At 42.7% G+C, this 17112-nt stretch overlaps 2 protein-coding genes across 7 annotated transcripts; both read left to right on the top strand.

The window, feature by feature from the left end:
* Positions 1 to 1679: 1679 nt before the first annotated feature.
* LOC101077707 (uncharacterized) lies at positions 1680 to 4669 on the top strand. Of its 3 annotated transcripts, none has more exons than XM_029842392.1 (3): positions 1680 to 2463; positions 2553 to 3140; positions 3385 to 4669. In XM_029842392.1, exons 2-3 carry the CDS (start codon positions 2628 to 2630, stop codon positions 3970 to 3972), a joined length of 1101 nt encoding a protein of 366 aa, XP_029698252.1. In that variant the 5' UTR covers positions 1680 to 2463; positions 2553 to 2627; the 3' UTR covers positions 3973 to 4669. The 3 variants fall into 3 exon arrangements, with proteins under 3 accessions (XP_029698252.1, XP_003967170.1, XP_011605211.1); XM_011606909.2 differs by having other exon boundaries at positions 1684 to 2260; XM_003967121.3 differs by having other exon boundaries at positions 1682 to 3140.
* A 771-nt stretch (positions 4670 to 5440) lies between these two features.
* Positions 5441 to 16565, top strand: LOC101077934 (aminopeptidase N). Of its 4 annotated transcripts, none has more exons than XR_003889599.1 (20): positions 5441 to 6494; positions 7507 to 7649; positions 7821 to 7954; positions 8228 to 8348; positions 8763 to 8917; positions 8993 to 9106; positions 9337 to 9480; positions 9683 to 9748; positions 12504 to 12569; positions 12724 to 12872; positions 12992 to 13071; positions 13248 to 13381; positions 13722 to 13777; positions 13854 to 14001; positions 14092 to 14180; positions 14622 to 14729; positions 15370 to 15537; positions 15621 to 15775; positions 15889 to 15952; positions 16271 to 16349. XR_003889599.1 is itself a non-coding variant. In XM_029841910.1 (20 exons), exons 1-20 carry the CDS (start codon positions 5923 to 5925, stop codon positions 16463 to 16465), a joined length of 2838 nt encoding a protein of 945 aa, XP_029697770.1. In that variant the 5' UTR covers positions 5441 to 5922; the 3' UTR covers positions 16466 to 16565. The 4 variants fall into 4 exon arrangements, 3 of the variants coding, with proteins under 3 accessions (XP_029697770.1, XP_029697771.1, XP_029697772.1); XM_029841910.1 differs by having other exon boundaries at positions 15621 to 15752; positions 16271 to 16565; XM_029841911.1 differs by lacking the exons at positions 15621 to 15775; positions 15889 to 15952; positions 16271 to 16349 and adding an exon at positions 14833 to 14844 and having other exon boundaries at positions 15370 to 15415.
* The last annotated feature ends 547 nt before the right edge of the window (positions 16566 to 17112 follow it).

Raw genomic sequence — 17112 nt, 5'->3', positions numbered from 1 at the left:
TAATCAGAAAACCCAACTTGCTATTATCAAATTATGAAATGGATATAACCAGAGCGAAACTTGGACTAATTTTACGAGTCACATTCGTGATCCAACTGATTTGACAAAGTGAAATATTATTTTTTTTTTATAAAAAAAGTCATTAATGTCAATCTGGAAAATGATGCATAGTTAGATTTTGTGGACTTTAGCAGTCCACAGGGAGAAACCTAAGATATGTGGCGCATTGACGCATTACAGAAGTAAATGTCCAGCAAAAATAATGATAACAAAAATCCTCCAACAGCAGAGTGATGACTCAACCGGGAAGTCGAACAAAATCCAAAGACGACGAGATGATGTGGCAAATCCTTAAGATATGTTTCGCCAAATGTAAAAATGTTAATTAACAACTGGTGGCCCCGCCTCAAATTGTGCTCAGCCCCCCCCCCCCCCCCCCACAACTGACTCTGGATCGGTGGACAATATGGCCGCCAGCAAGCAATTCTCTCTATTCCTGCTACTTAGCCAAAAGTGCTACTTGGTTCTGCATATGGGCAGTATTTCACCATTTTCCTCTCATCTCCAGTGTTTATTAAACGCATAATGTAAGGGTTAATATGTAGCCTCGGTTATATATTGGCTTTGCTGTTGAATATGAAGACCAGATAATCAAAAAAATATGCTGTGTCCTGGGAGTATTATCTAATGGGGCGGCGTTGGGCTATCAAATATCCGCCATGGTCTTTAGCTTAATTCCCTCCAGCGTTGCGCACCGATCCTGTTGTGGGTGGGGCTGTGCGCTGAGCTGGAGCTTTACAGCCAGTCATTTAACATTTACACTTAACATTTTGTAATACTTAGATCTATATTTACCTTTCACATTTATTTTTACACTTTGTCACAATTAGCTAAATGTGAGGAAACATAGTCTCCTTTAGCTAAATGTGGGAAAAGTAGTTATAAGTGACCCTTTAACATTCTGCGCCCCATATTAAACAGGTCGCTCGTGCTTAACCCTCCACAATCTCACTCAACCACAATATGGTTGAATTAATTTAAAAAACAAAACAAAAGCAGACTTCAGAGCAAGCGTGAACCGACATTCTTCTACAGTTATAGACTAAATGCCAGTTGTCACAAATGCCTGAGTGCAGTTGTTGCCATCTAGGATGTCACAACCAAAGAGGATGCATATTTTAAGTTTTAAAGGAACTGAACACAAACTACCCACACGTACATCTGCCCCATGGACCCACAAACATTTACTGGTATTCAATGCCACTGATAGAACATCAGTCCACTGTACGTGATGGTGAGAATAAACAAGTTCAGACAGCAGCACTGAAAACAAGCAACCACAACACAATCTGCCTTCTAACCACCCACTGAAACCTTTCACAAGTCCAATATTGCAACAAAAGGTTGTCTACACGATTGCTTATGTTTCATTCAGATCTGTAGCTAAAGATACAGACAATTCTCATGTGATGCATTAACATTACTTAAACTAACCTTTGATATATTTAACTTATATACAGTTAATTGTAAATTTTTACCAATATATATATATTATACTTTAGGCATTTTTAAGTTTTCTGTTATATTGACAAAAATGGCCGAAATTAGGTACTTTTAAAAAATGCCCCTCATGCTTAAAATAATCAGCTGTCGAACTAAACTCATTATCTCAGTATGAAAAAATAAAATAAATTAAAATAAATAAGGCTGGTGTACTCGGGAGTCTAAATAAAATCAAGACAAATGATGTACGCCCGGCGGAGTGACGCGGGTGAGCAAAACGAGCACCACGTCGCATGTTGTTGACGTCACACATCACAACAAAAAGAACCGATAATAGCACTGCTGTTCGGCTACTACAGCAATCAAACTTTCAAGATTTGTGGATGTTTTTTAACACTTTGACGAGATGAAATTGCTCAGGTCTTCTCAACCATTCTCTAACACCCAAAACATTCTGTCGCATTTTAATTTGATTGTTGAACCCTAGGTACATTCTTTGTTAGCTTGCACCGAATTAGCTGTTAAACTGGACAGGACAGTCACCAGAAGGAAACGACACCACTTTTGTCGAGAAAATTGTCTAGAACAGCCACAAACCTGAAAATAGACAAACCTGCAGCCCTGAGCAACCAGGATCGACTGAATAACTAATTCCTTACGCAGACAGACAGGTCAATCTACTCTTAATTTAAAACAAGTATGTGCAGACTTGAGAACCCTTGTTTGCTTTCTTTTCTCCATCAAGATGTCATTTCTTGTGAGTATCAACAGCTGTCACCTTATCTTGACAGAAAACCTGCTGACAGAACATGACCGCCTCTGCAAATGCAGTCACTGTTATCATATAATGTTAACATTTTTAGTTTAAACGCACCAGCACACAGTGTTACACATAATAAGTGAAGAATTAAGCAAAAGCTTGTGTAGGGAGAGAAAATACCCTTAAACATCATCTAAAAGGTCAGTTTAGATGAGAAGAAATTACACTTGTGCTTCTGTAGCTTTGTCAAACTACATATTTTTCTTTGGATAATTTCACCATGCTAAAGATATTACCGGCCCTGAGATCCCAGAGAGGAACATCTGACCACCGGCACTGACCACTAACGTTGGTTCCGCTCATCATGCCACCACGAAAAAGAACTTTGGATCGGCGCAAAGTGACCGAGGATTACTTCCCGTTTAATCTGCTGCCAGTGGAGTGCCAGCTGCACATCTTCTCATTTCTGAACGAGGTGGATAAATGTAACTGTGCTTTGGTTTGCTTTAGTTGGAGCTGCATCATCCGCTCCTGGAAGCTGTGGCGGGTGGCAGATTACTCCCGTCGCAGCGTCTTCAATCTAGGTCAGGAGGGTCTGCTTGTTTCCAACCGCGAATTTGAGAAATGGCGCTCCTGGGTCCACCTTTACACCCACCACCTGATCTCCCGCCGAGCCAGCCTGCTCACGCTGAAGGCCAGCTTTGACCTGGGCGATCGCTACAACAAGTGGGGCGAACTTTTAAGTCACCTGCTCGATCATGTGCACTGCAGAGACCTCAGCCGCCTGGAACTGAACTGGACATTCACTCTTCTGGAACCGCTGGATGTCAAAGTTCACTCGAGTTCACAGAAGGAAGCCAAAACCAAGATGGATCAGGTGACTATTTTATCCCGATTCTGTATTTCAGACTCGAAACCAGAAGCTCGTTCATATTTTTCAATTTCATGGTGTTTTTGCTCTACCTTTGTGGCTGTTTTGCTAAAGGTTTTATTTTAAAAAAGGATTAAAAAAAATTATTCCGAAACTGAATCACTTGAAACTTTCCGGAACATCCTTTTTGTCAGAAAACCTAAGTTAGTTTCTGCTTTAATAGCTTGTCCGCTATCCCTTCACTCCACAGCTGAGCGGTTTCCAGGAGCTGCTGAGCAAACTGACCCACAACTGTCCGCGCATCTCCAGGATGCGTCTACACTTCGACTGGTCTGATGTGTCGGTGTCGCTGCTCACCCAGTTCCAGCATCTCCGAGTCCTGGAGCTCAAGTCATTCTGGATCTTTAAACTAGTGACTCCCCCAACCCTGCAGGTCCTAACCAAATCCCTTCCGCATCTGAAATCCCTAACTCTCCACATTCTGGTACCAATGAGGAACCTGGGGATTTCATACACCTTAGAGTCCCAGTCACTGGAGTACCTGGACGTTTCGCCCAGTCGAGGGTTGGTCTTTTCCCATCTGAAGCTCCCGGCTCTGCGCGAGCTCCAGGCCAAGAAGATTGCACGTAGCATTATACTGGACAGGAGGACCAGACTGAGGATTCAGAGCCGCTGGCCGTGCCTCTACCAGGTGCTCCGGGAGGGGACGCCCAAACTTCAGGCGCTGAACAATGAGAGGCTACTACCTACATGGAGAGAGGCCAACTATAGGGAACTGTCTGCCATTCTGGAGCAGTCCTGCTACTGTGTCCACCATCTGGACAGCTGGCTCTGGTAGCCAAATGGTCGATGTAGCTTTGCTGTTTGCTAAAGTAACAGAGTATTTTTTTTTGCTGCTTTCATTGAGCGAATAATGATTAGAAAAGTCTCGAAAACACAGATAAGACAAAACGTTGATGTTATAGTTGTTTTACATCGAGTGTTATTTTGTTGGTCATTTATCTTCACAAAGCAGATGACTTTTAATCTGATTGTGCCATCAAACGTGATCCTGACTTGTTGCTCTGTTAGTTGGATATAAATGAAACACACACACGAGCCAGAGAATTCATCTTATGAGGAAACTTTTATTTGTTTTAAGTGCCACACCTGTCAAAGTTTGTTGTTTTGTGTTTTATTTAAATGTACCTCAATTAGGTATTGATTTTACTTTAATTATTGATTGAAATTTTTTTGACATGTAGAATCATTTGCGCATATGCTTAAAACTTTAATTTTAAAGTAGCCATTTGATTTTTGATGCTTAACCCTGCAAAGCCCACCTGCTGCAGAATTGTAACATCACTTTTAACAATTCTTAAAAAAAAAAAACAGGCCTTCAAATGTTTTTTCTTAAGATCACATTTACAGTTCATTGGTCCAATTGACATTATTTGCAGTTCCTCGCCTCGTCGGTAGGGGGCCCCTTTTGCTTAGATTTTTCCATCTGCTCCTGAAAATCTTGCTACATTAAATTGTGTTTTACTCTAACCGTTTATTGTGTGTGTGTGGCAGTTATGTGTTTGAGGATAATTATCCTGTGGTTACTACCCTGATGGGTTTTCAGAAGCTTCCACAATAAAATTGGTTTAGGGGGTTCTGATTCTAATGGAGTTTCCCTTTAGACGTCCACTTTATAAATACTAATAACTGATGCTAATTTGTCTTTTGCTGTATGACACATATAATCAGGTCACCGAATCTGTCTGTGCTGTCTACCCGTCCTGTGCAACCGCTGGAGTTGCTACTTGTATTGCAGCTGCTGGCTACCTTTTTTGTTTTGGGTTGGCTCAAATACCATCATAGTGTTTTTAATCCCAGTCCTGTTCTTGTCAAGAATGTGGGTTATAAAACATGTCTGTCTTCTTAAAAGAAAGAACAACTTCTAAAAAAAATGACTGGAATGCACAACAAACTCGGTGTGTCGCCTTGGCAGGCTGAAACTAAATGATATGATACAGATTTTTGCTCAGCTTCTCCGACTTGCCAACTCCAGGCTGTCCGATCAGAAATGACCTTGCATCATTCTGGAGTTTTCCCGTCACTGCAACAGGAACATCTGCTCTTTGTACATGAACACAGATCATAACCGACACGCGGCATCGCTTTTGTTAAAAGTGATTTCCGAGGGTTGGGGCTTTCCAGGCGATTTCCACAAATCGCCGTATTCTCTATCTGCTGATTCCCGTTCCCCCCCTTCCTAACCCAGCCCACTCAACACCCCTCACTCCATATGTTTCTTATTTATTGCAAGAACATCAGTCGCTCAGGACGTGCATTGATGCACATATTTTAACCACATCTGTCCTCTCCTGTGTTGGGACTTGGCAAGAATGCCGCCACCGTTTATTTCAAGACTCTGAGCACCTGCGGTCAAACGCATTGACGCCACTAGACTTTTCTGCACGACATGGGATTATGAGAAGTTTGGACATCTTAAGAGAGGAATGCCAGGATGGATGGACAGTGTGTTGTAAGCAAATGTTCTTGGAATTTTACACAAGCCTTGGAGGAATGGAGCGACTGCAGTAAATCACCTCCAGATGTTGCGAGCGCACCCTCTTCACACTATAGGTCACATTTGCTCCTCAAGGTTAATTCCTAATCTGAGAGCAGACCCTTAATTATTGAGGCCAAGCCTTATTCATGAGAGGGAGGTAACGTTCGCACAAACAGTTCAGCCAGAGCTCAGAGACGTCTCAGAGTGGAGCAATAGAACCCTCAGAGCAAACCGAAGGAAAGAGCCATCATGCCCAAACAGTCATTCATCTCAAGGACCGCGGTTGTCTTGGTCGTCCTGACAGTCTTCATCATTGCTGGCATCATCACCGTGGTCATCCTCTTCAACAATGACCTTTCTCACCTCAGGACCACCAAAGTTCTGCCTTCCATGCGGCTGCCGAAAAATCTCCTTCCTCACAGCTACAAGGTGGTCCTGCAGCCTCACCTGTACACTCAGGTCATGGAGGAGGAAAACGGCACCAGCGTAAACCAGACGCTGCAATTCAACGGGATCTCCGTCGTTAATTTCCACTGCGTCGAGAAGACTCAAACAATTTACCTGCACAGCAAGGACCTCTTGATTACTAAAATCCCTGTAGTGAAGAACCAGAGAAGGAAGGTGTCGCTGAAGGTGTCTCAAACTGTATTTCACAATGATCCAAGTGACTTTATGGAGATTTACTTGGAGGAACCCTTAGAAACGGGGGAAGACTACAGTTTGAGGCTGGAATTTTGGGGACAAATGTCAGAAGCGTCTGCTGGGCTTTACGTGAGCGCCTATCACGAACGTGACGAGGAAGAGAACGTAGACACTGTCAGGTAAGCTGAAGCAACAGTTCCCTTTGTTGAATTGGTTCTGAAGCTGACGGGTTTGGTGATTACATCTCGAAATCCTACCAAACGATTTGTGGGCCTCCGCAAAGAATCAACGTTCCTGACCCCGATCGAGCCATGTCACCTTTTACAATTTGGACTGAACCAGAGCCAATAAAAGCCCCGAAGCAGCAATTCAGTTGAAATGGCAACAGAAAGTCACCTGAAGATGCAGAAGTCATCCACCTGTTGAAGAACCATCTCATCCATGAAGACCTTGCGTGTACTTCAGAGTCTGAATGATCTGGGTCACCGCCGTTTGGTTATTCCACAGGGGCATTTATAGTTTAGATCGGATGCTGTGGTCCTCTGCTTAGAGTGTGTGTGATGCTTTCATGTTCACGAGTTTTGCCAGGAGTTTCCTTGCAGGAAATGGTGCAAATTCAGGAATGTGGCTGTTACTGAGACACAGATGCTTTGGGACCTTTGGTTGATGGTTAAAACATTTGCACCAGCTAGCCTTTTGCAGATATTCATGTGTCCTACATCAGTTTCCCATTCACCTCAACTTATTCCATGAGGCACATTCGAGTCTATCCAAGATGTCGGCAGGGGAAACACCTCATAGGAGTCACCAGTCTATCACAGTGCACTCAAACCACTTACACACAAGTTTGAGAGAGTCCCAAGCACAAGAGAACATCGAGTCCAGGTCAGAGCTTCTTGCCAGCCTCGTGTGGTGTTCCGGATCATCCCCTCACTGTCTAAAAACATGCCCATTAGGCCGATGTGGGCATGTGAAAAAATGCCCCTACCCCTTGATGGAGGGGTGTGCTGTCCAGAGCGTCCCTGACTGCTCAGGTACAAACCAGCAACTCTGTCTGCATCCCTACCTGCATGCTCTTGGCTCTGGCATGGTGGCGACACACACACACACACACACACACACACACACACACACACAAATCATTAATTCCCTGTTGCATTTTTTTGTGTGTTTGTTGCCGTCTGTTTCTAGATACCTTGCTGCTACTCATTTAGAACCAACGATGGCCAGGGCAGTGTTCCCTTGCTTTGACGAGCCTGACATGAAAGCCGTGTTTAATGTCACCATCATCCACAGGAACGACATGGTGGCTCTGGCAAATGGACCAATAAAAGGTGAACGAGCGCTCCGTCTTGCTCTGTCACTGCCATTGGCTGCAGTCGAGCAACAAGCCTTCCGTTATTGTTGCCTTTGGCGGCTATTCGATCGGAACAGTGCGTTCAACGGAAAAGAGTGAAATAAGTGAATAGGACTCATCTCTTCTTCTGTCTTTTCCACACTCTCAGGAAGCGCCGATATTGGGGACTGGAGCTACACCAGTTTTTATCCAACACCGAAGATGTCAACGTATTTGTTTGCCTTCACGGTGTCGGAATTCACGTCAATACGATCGACAACACACGACGATGTTAAAATTTATGTATGTGTAATGCACCGAGAGTATCGTTTGTTTACTCCTTCCAAAGGTTTTAAGGGAACAACATTTCGTGTTCTCTATAATCATACCCAGAAGTTGCAGATAACTTAGTAGTGGCTGTTTCAAATAGCTGTTTGTACTTATTGTTTCTAATACCATTTGCCTCACTCCATTTGAAGTTGTGTAAATAACTAGGATGGCTCTTCTACCGGCTCTTTTATTCGATTTATTAGCTTCTTTACTCTCGCTGATGCTGTTTGTGTTTTGCACGTACAGACATTTGCCAGACCAGAAGTCACATCAGGAGGACTGACTCGATATGCAGCCGACGTCGCTGGAAGAATTCTCAAGTTTTTCGAGGGTTATTTTGGAGTTAATTACAAACAGGGGACACTAAGTAAGTCAATTTGTCCGTCTTTAGTTCTTTTGGATTATAGAGTGCATTAAAACTCTTGGCTGAAGGAAATTCAACCGACTTCCTTTAGTTTTTCAATGGTGTTACACCTCCTGCCCAAGAGGTTCCCTCCTTTCTAAATTAACTGGTGGGAACCTCAGAGTCACATATTCTGATCAGTCAGACATCAACCACAGTTGATAGCATGTAACATTTTTCTTGTATAAATTTGGAAATGAACATTTGGGGATCTTGATCTACCAATATTTTAAAGGGTGGGTCTTGATGTTTAATTTAATAATTTAAACTTAAAAACAGGGCATGTTGAAACACAAGTGAGTAAGCCGTATTATTAGTGGTACCAAGTGGTACTAAATAGTTTTTATTAATTGTATCGCCATAATTTGATCCCCTCAGAGCAAATTCTGCTGCCGGACTTGGATGTTATAGGAATGGAAAACTGGGGCTTGATCACGTACAAGGAGGAAGTCCTGCTGTATGATGAGAAGGTTTCCTCCCAGTTGGACAAGAATGTGATTGTCGTACTCATCGCACATGAGATGGCACACCAGGTCAGTGTATACCCTCGTGAACATCGCAATGATAATACATTCTAATGTTTTTTGTTGATTATTTTTTTTTTAAAGTGGTTTGGGAACTTGGTAACGATGAAATGGTGGAACCAAATCTGGCTGAATGAGGGCTTTGCCACCTACATGTCCATCATTGCTGTGGATCACGTTGAGCCTACGTTTAAAATGGTACGTCCGCATGATGACAGGGTTCTTTGGTCATAGTGGTCATTGGATCAGGCCCTTTTTTTTTTACATCTTTATGTTCACTTTCACCAATGTAATCACTATACATGCTGGTTGGGAGGCCTCCAGGCCTACATGGGAAGAAAGCTTGATGCAAACAAGCAAGGGGGGGAAAGCAGCTTTTTGTATCCCAGCTCAAGTAATCCAAAATTTGTCTTTTTTTTTTCCTTTAGAATGAGATATTTTTTTTGAATGAGCTCCGCTCAGCATTTGAGCAGGACGCTCTTCCATCATCCCACCCTCTCAACCCTCCAGAGGCAGAGATTCAGTCAGCGGTGGACATCAACCACCTGTTTGACAAAATCACGTACAGTAAGGTGGGCAATAATGACTAATAACTGTATTCTGGAATTGTCTGGTGCGATGGTATTCACTTAACGTTTAAAGTTGCAATTTAATGAGCTAATGCAGCTAAACAGCCTGGTTTAAAACGCAGAAATCGAAAAAAACCTATGAAGAGGACGTACTGTGCTGCAGCCAAAGTGACATTTAAACTTGTTTCTGGTGGTTCCTCTGCAGGGGGCAAGCGTGCTGAGAATGCTGGCAGACTACATGGGGGAAAATGTTTTCCATGAAGGGGTCAAAGTAAGCTTCTTGATTTTTGATTTTCCCGCTTTCGTCATCATGTAATCCATGTAATTTGATTAGCCCATAGCTGCAATATGTTTAGTAAAACATTGGAGGTTTTTTGGTGTGTAAAAAATATATGTTGCTTCTGAAGAAAGTTCATTTTGTTTCAGATAGATGTAAAATTTATGTATTATCATAATCACTATGGTCCAAGCAAACAGTCACAATCCTCAATCACAACTAGCTTCCTTGTTTGAAATTTGAGTGGTAGTTTTATGTTTCTGAGTCTTTTTCAGGATGTACTGTACATACTTTTAGCAGAAGAAAAAAAAATCATCAATAAGAATAGGATGAGCATAGATGAGACTACAAGAGTTAAGCAGGTTTTGAAGTTGTTGTCTTCATTAACTTCATTAACGACATCTTGGTGACAAAGGCTGATCTAAACCAATAAAATCAGATCTGGTTTAGACCAAAGTACTTTCAAATATAAACTTTAGGCCATTAGTTTGAATAATAATGAAGGAAAGATAATGAACACAATGCGGTAAATATTATTAGAACAACATCATTTTATTTCAAAAGGTCAAATTAGACGTCTTGTTTTTGTCAGTTATTTTGTCCCTTTGGTTTCTGCAGTTTGTGTCTAAATGTTTCCATTAACCCCCCTATTGGCCTCCCATTGACTTGGTTACCTCTTATAACAGTTAATAATGTAACATATGACATGACCTGGCATCTTTTCCTGTCTTTTCCCACCTGTTTCCACTGGAGGTTGGTTGGGTGACCCGAGCTTGACCTTTTCAATCATGGCTGCAGCCATTGGGGATCGAACTGGCCTGGCTCATGTCTGGATCTTGGGGGTGACAAGTGCTTTGCCAAGTTCTTCCAGGAAAAGCCAGTCTGTATAATTTGTTGGAATTCCATTGCTGGTTGATTTCAGTCCACAGGACATAGGCATTATAAGCAGATGTGTCCAAAATGTGGCAAAAAAAATCAACAAAGGCCAATGGGCAGTCTTGCCTGGCAGCTGTATGTTGCTGTTACTTTGTCCAGATTGTCCACCCCTCCTTTAGTGGCATTATAATCCAAGATCATTTGTGGCTTCTTGTCTTCTCTACTGCTCAGAGATGCATCTTTGTGCATCGTGCTCATTACATTACATACTCCCCTATTAACATGCCCGGGTCAAATTGACCCGCAACATCATCAACGTAACTAAACAGTGCACAGACATTCCAAGACACACCAACGTGTCCAGATTTTGCACACCTGTTCATGACCCTAAATGAGGAAAAGTCACCAAATTTCACGAAGAAAAAAAAAAGATAGCCAGCACTTTGGACAACACAAAATCTGAAACGGGTCAAATTGATCCTTAACATATGACATAAGCAACCTAGTTTATATATATATGTATGTATATATATATATATATATATATATATATACTATATGTGCTGGGAAGTGCAATTAGATGTTAAACAGAAACATATAAAAAAGATCACTTTTATGCTGTAAAAACTACAAACTATGGCCTGAACTACGATACATTTTTACCACACGTTTAACTTAATTAACCATCTCCTAGAAGGACCCTAAATATTAAATATTGCTTTTAGAAAATCACTTCTATCAGTAAGAATGTTGTTATTCTCATCAAACACCTGTATCATTGTTTTAGACGTGAATACTGTAAAACCACGTGTGGCCCTTGCAGCGGCCCCTTTTTTTAATGACCTTTTTTTCACTGACACTGGAAACTGCAACCGCTTCGTTCTGCTAATCCAGCGTCTGTTGTCATGGCGTCGTTTTACGTTTATTTGGAAAGTCAAACAGAATTTCTGAGCTGTTGAGTTTTGGGTTAAATGTGCTCTGTTGACCATCACACCCGGTTGTTCTGAAATGCAACATCTGGATTGTATCTGCACCGGGAAAACAAAACAAAGAAAGAGTTGAAGAGTTTTGCTCATCTGTAATTTCCACAGCCTGCAGCCAAATTACATAATGGCTGAAATATTTGGCCTGCAGACTGAAGGTGGCCTCATCTTTAAAAGATCATTTTGCTATTGGGAGAAGTTCAACTCAGCTGTATTTATATAGCATCTGTTTCAATCAGTTTGTTTTCTAGATGCTTTACAGGACAGGTCTGGGAAGGGGGGAGAAGGAGAGGAGAGGAGGAGGGGAGGAGGAGAGGAGGAGGGGAGGAGGAGAGGGGAGAGGAGAGGAGGAGGGGAGGAGAGGAGAGAAGAGCAGGAGGGGAGATGAGAGGAGAGGGGAGGGGAGAAGGAGAGGAGGTGAGGGGAGGAGAGGAGAGGAGAGGAGGAGAAATATTTAGAAATCTTCTCCACATTGTGTTTCAGATCAGTTTTTGGAGCTCAGCTGGACATCATGCAGCAGGCATGTGAACAGACTGTGATCAGATAAGTGTAATAATCAGTTGTGATGCGTTTATGTGCCCTTTTTTCCATATTTTCCACTCCTGCGTGTGTGTTTGTTGTCCTGCCTTGTTGTCTCTTTTCACTTTCATGTTCTCTGACTTCACACATTCGTAGGTGTAAAAAAGCAACAGAAATTGGCTGAATTGACCTCGATGCCTGGGGAGAAACCCCGGCGCGTTCATAAAGCAGATCTCAGCCTCCGAATTCAGGAGTCACGGCAACAGGCCCACGAAACACAAAAGCTTCAACCGAAATCATTTGAAATCAGAATCCACTGTTCCGATGATCTAAAATGATCTGTCCTTTATCTCTTATTGTTCTGATTCCAGAAGTACCTGTCAGATTTTAGCTTCAAAAACCCCGAACAGAACAATCTTTGGGACTGTCTGCAGGCTGTAAGTCTTCACATATGATGATGATGATGATGATAATGATGATGGTGATGAGGATGATGATGATGATGATGATGATGGTGTCAATCTTGTTGAATCATTTCAACACAGTTATTTCTACGAATCATATTAAACCAGAACTCTCTTGTCTTCGCAGGCCGTAAAGAAGGATTCGGGCCACACCGACGTTGCCACCCTCATGGAGTCCTGGACCAACCAGACTGGCTTTCCTGTGATCACGATCAATACGTCCACTGGAGAAATCTACCAGAAGCGTTTCCTGTTTAACGACTCGTCAGAATCGGAGTAGGTGCTACATTTACGCTAGTGATGGGCGCCGTTCCCGATGAAACACACGTTCTACCTGAGCTTCCCGACCTTCCCATCAAAATGACTCCTTCTTTGGTCCGCTTCCGTGTCTTTAGCGTGTGGTGGCAGATCCCCATCAGAGTCATGTCAAGCCGTGCGGACGCATCTTTAATCAAGCTGACCTCCAAATCTCCAGGTACGAGTACCGAGCCTTGGGGTTTCACTTTTTAAATCATGATCATGTGATTACTGAGCATGAATAAACGTCAGGCTGACTTTTAACTTTGAGAGGCACTTGCTCCTTTTTATGGATTTCATGTCAACGTATTGTCTATATTTAGTAAATTACGTCTGGCTTTTGGCTCCCTAAAGTGAAGAAGAACGAACTGATCTCCAAGAATGGAGAGTGGATCCTGGCCAACGTGAACCGTACTGGATACTATAGAGTCAATTATGACCCAGAGAACTGGAAACGCCTCCTGACCCAGCTGGAAACAGACCGAAATGTGAGTAACATTCGCCGATCCACCTCCACCAATCGCTCCCTCTGAAGACTTTTAATAAATAGTAGTAATATTTTGTGCTTGGGCAGCTCAAACTTGACCATAAGTGTGAACATGAGTGTCACCCACCCCCCAGACCTCAGCCGTAGAACCCCAGAACCCCTTCCATAAGTCTTTGCTATCACTCCAAATCTGCTGACTGTGCAGGTTCAGTCCTAGCTGTCATTAAAGGGATTCTATTTTCCACAGGTGAATAAATGCCTTGTTTACAGTTCTCCGGTGATAAATGCTCCATAACTGACTGAATATACAGATGTTTCCACATGTGTCTCGTCCTTTTTAGCTAATCCCACTCGTCAACAGAGGGCAGCTCATCGACGATGCTTTTAATTTGGCGAGGTAAGGATGCAGCGGCGAGCGTCGTGGTGAACGCGGGCGCGCGACAACACTTAAAGGCTGCTTCTGTGTCGCTCAGGGCCAACCTTGTCAACGTGACTCTGGCTCTAGATTCAACCCGTTTCCTGCGGAAGGAGACCGAATACATCCCCTGGGAAGCAGCAACGAGAAATCTTCAGTACTTCGTCCTCATGTTTCAACACACTGAGGCTTTTGGACCCCTTCAGGCATGTGTCACTGACCCCGCTCAACCCCCCCCCCCCCAATCCAAAATAAACCCCCAAAACACTCTGACATGAAGCTGCGTCCTCCTGCAGACGTACCTGCGGAACCAAGTGGAGCACCTGTACGACTTCTACAGCAACTTCACCGACGACTATGCCGTCCCCCACGAGCAGGCCTCACAGTAAGCACTCTGCTATTCGCCCCGTCAGCAGGATCGCTTGATTGTTTAGGCTGATTTTCAAACAACAAATCCCATTTGCTAACTCAGAACATGTGCTGACGGCTCAGGGAGATAAACAGGCTGAAATGTGTTATTGAGCTAGTGGCTTTCTATGCTTAAAATAAGAAGTTTAAAGATTGAGAAGATAATACTAAGAATAAGAGGGGACTGTGTTATGAAGCAGAAGGTTGCTGGTTCGAATCCTGGTATGGACAACTGTGTTCTTGCAGTGGTGCAACACCTTAATCTTTACTTTCACGCAGCATCTCTCATTTAAGGACCTTTTGCTACAGTAGAGACATGGTTTGGAGGGGAAATATAGTGGATTTAGTGATGAAAATACACTTTAACGTAAAGTTACAGACATTTACACGTTCATTTTGTTGATGGTGTCGTTCAAAGGTACGGCCAATTAACCGCCGTAGAAGTGGCGTGTTCCAACCGGCTCCCACGATGCTTAAAGATGGCATCGAAGGTGTTTGGCGAGTGGATGAGCAGCAACACAAACTGGTAGAAACTCTGCTGTATAAGCGCTAATTATCCACACAAATTTGAGGAATCTGACTCCTCTTAAAAGCTGTCTTTATATTTTGTTGCTTAACGCATTATCAAGGATGTCGTAAAAGTAAGTGTTATTCAAGTCCTTCATTCTTTCAGTTGGTGGAGGTTGTTGCTGTTTTATATGGCTAAAAGTGTTTGGGTTTTTTTTTTTAAAAAAAGGAGCTCTTTAAAGTGAAAGCTCAACATCAAATGTGTTTCGTATTTTCTTCCATCAAATTCATCTTTATATACTGAAGGAGTAACAGTATATAATCGATAATGCACGGTACACATATGGATAAATACGTCATAAAACATCACACTTGCACTTGCCAATGCTGTATGTGTCTGCTTGTAATCTGCTGGTTTTATTGTAAAATTCAGCCAGTGATTGCAGCTGTTACATGCAACATCTGTGAAACACACCTTTTGAACTCAGTGCAACTATAATGCAGAACAAACAAATTGGATTTTAGTGACATGTGACGCTCCGGCTGGGTATAAATATTGCTAGCATGTATGCTATGCTAGACTAGCAAAACAATTGTTCACTATTGTAATGGTGTGATGTTCTGACTGAGGGGAAATAATGCCTGCTCTTGTGATTCAGCATCCATCCTAACTTGCGGTCTATTATCTACTGTCACGCTGTGGCCGCCGGCGGGGAAAAAGAATGGGAGTTTGCCTGGGAGAAGGTTCAGACCACCAACAGCAGCACAGAGGAAGAGGAGCTCCTTAAAGCTCTGTCCTGTACCACCAAGGTTTGGCTGCTCAGCAGGTGAAGAAACGGAATCAGGGGGTGATTTCTGAACTGTGTTGATTTCCGGTTTGGGCCTAGTGTTCGTCATCCTTATCTTCCAGATATCTGGAGTACAGTTTGGAGAAGGCCAATGAGCTTGATGTTGCCTATGTTGTTGGCGCGGTAGCTGGGAACGTGTTGGGGAATCCGCTAGCCTGGAACTTCGTCAGACAACACTGGAAAAACATCAGCGGGTAGATTGTACTTCAGATGCTGTGTATTCATCTCTTTTTCTTCTCCCCCCTTTTTTGTGGTACTTGGTAACTGGATTTTGATAGACTGGAAGCTATTTGTAATATTCCATCTTCTGTCCTGTTTCTTTGCTGCTAGAGTCTTGCCGGCCATGCTCCAGAGCCTGACCTCCCAGCTGTTCAACCAGTTACAACTGAAAGAGGTAAATTAGTGCTGCTTTATATGCTTTATAACACAAGCAAGGAGTGACCTCTGTTCTCTCTGTTATCTTAGACAGACATGCATATATGTACATATTAATGGAGGCATTCTATATCCTTCATCGGACATACATGTCCCATACGCGCTAGGCTTTTTGCTGCGTTGCTAGCACATGATCGGTCAGTGGCGGTTCCAGGGCAGGGCTTAGCGAGTGGCACCAGGTTCAGATGCAAGATCCAGATTTGGTGAAGATGCGAACGCATTCCTCCACGCAGCCTCTGTAGGTGTAATCCTGTGTGTCATCTCTGCACTTGTCCAGCTGGAAAGTTTTGCGGCAGAGCAGAAGCTGCTTTCCACCAAGATAGTAACCCAATTTATTGAGCAAGCCCAAGCCAACATCCGGTGGGTCGACAAGCACATGTACACGGTCCGAGACTGGTTCGAAAGGCAAAACTCTTCCCCGAGTTACAACAGCAACAGTAAGAAAAGAAGTTTGAAAACAACAAACTATTAAATTCTACTGTGAAATTCCCACCTTTGCTTGACTGGCCAGCAATGTTTGCTGAGAGGTTAAAATAATAAAATAAATCCCCTGTTTTCTAGTTTGTGTTTTATGATTCTGCTATAACGTTGTTTTTGTTTTCTTAAACATGAGCAGCATGGTATGTTCGCATAGCAATTAGCCGCTAATGGATTAGCTCTAATAAGTACACTGTGTTTATGTTTATGGTTTTATTTTTCACTTTTCCAGCCAAGGGTCTGCTGTTTTTTATCTCTGCATTATGATTATGATGTAATGTGTCATTCTAAGGTTCTGAAATCATATTTTAAGAATAAAACTTTAATATTGTGAATAAAAAGTCATGTAATTTAACATTTCTCAGTTCCTGCACTATAAACAGCACAATGAAGCCAGTAGCCAAATCCTGTATATCTAGTCCATATTTATGGACCAGGACACTATGTTTCAGTATTTTATGTAGCAAACATTTACTTATCGTCTCTGAAATAAAACAAATGACCATCAAAAACAAACTCCATTTCATCCACTGTGCTTCTGTCCCACTGATGGAAAGCACGCTCAGATTATGAGAAGCACCTCAGAACTACAGGTAACAATCACGGGGGATTCGAAAAATACTGAAATGAAAACATTTTCTA

This window comes from Takifugu rubripes, chromosome 9 (genome assembly GCF_901000725.2).
Source record: "Takifugu rubripes chromosome 9, fTakRub1.2, whole genome shotgun sequence".
In the NCBI taxonomy this organism is placed as follows: Eukaryota; Metazoa; Chordata; class Actinopteri; order Tetraodontiformes; family Tetraodontidae; genus Takifugu; species Takifugu rubripes.
Note: the sequence above shows the minus strand (reverse complement) of the source record. Positions and strands in the feature narration are given on the sequence as shown.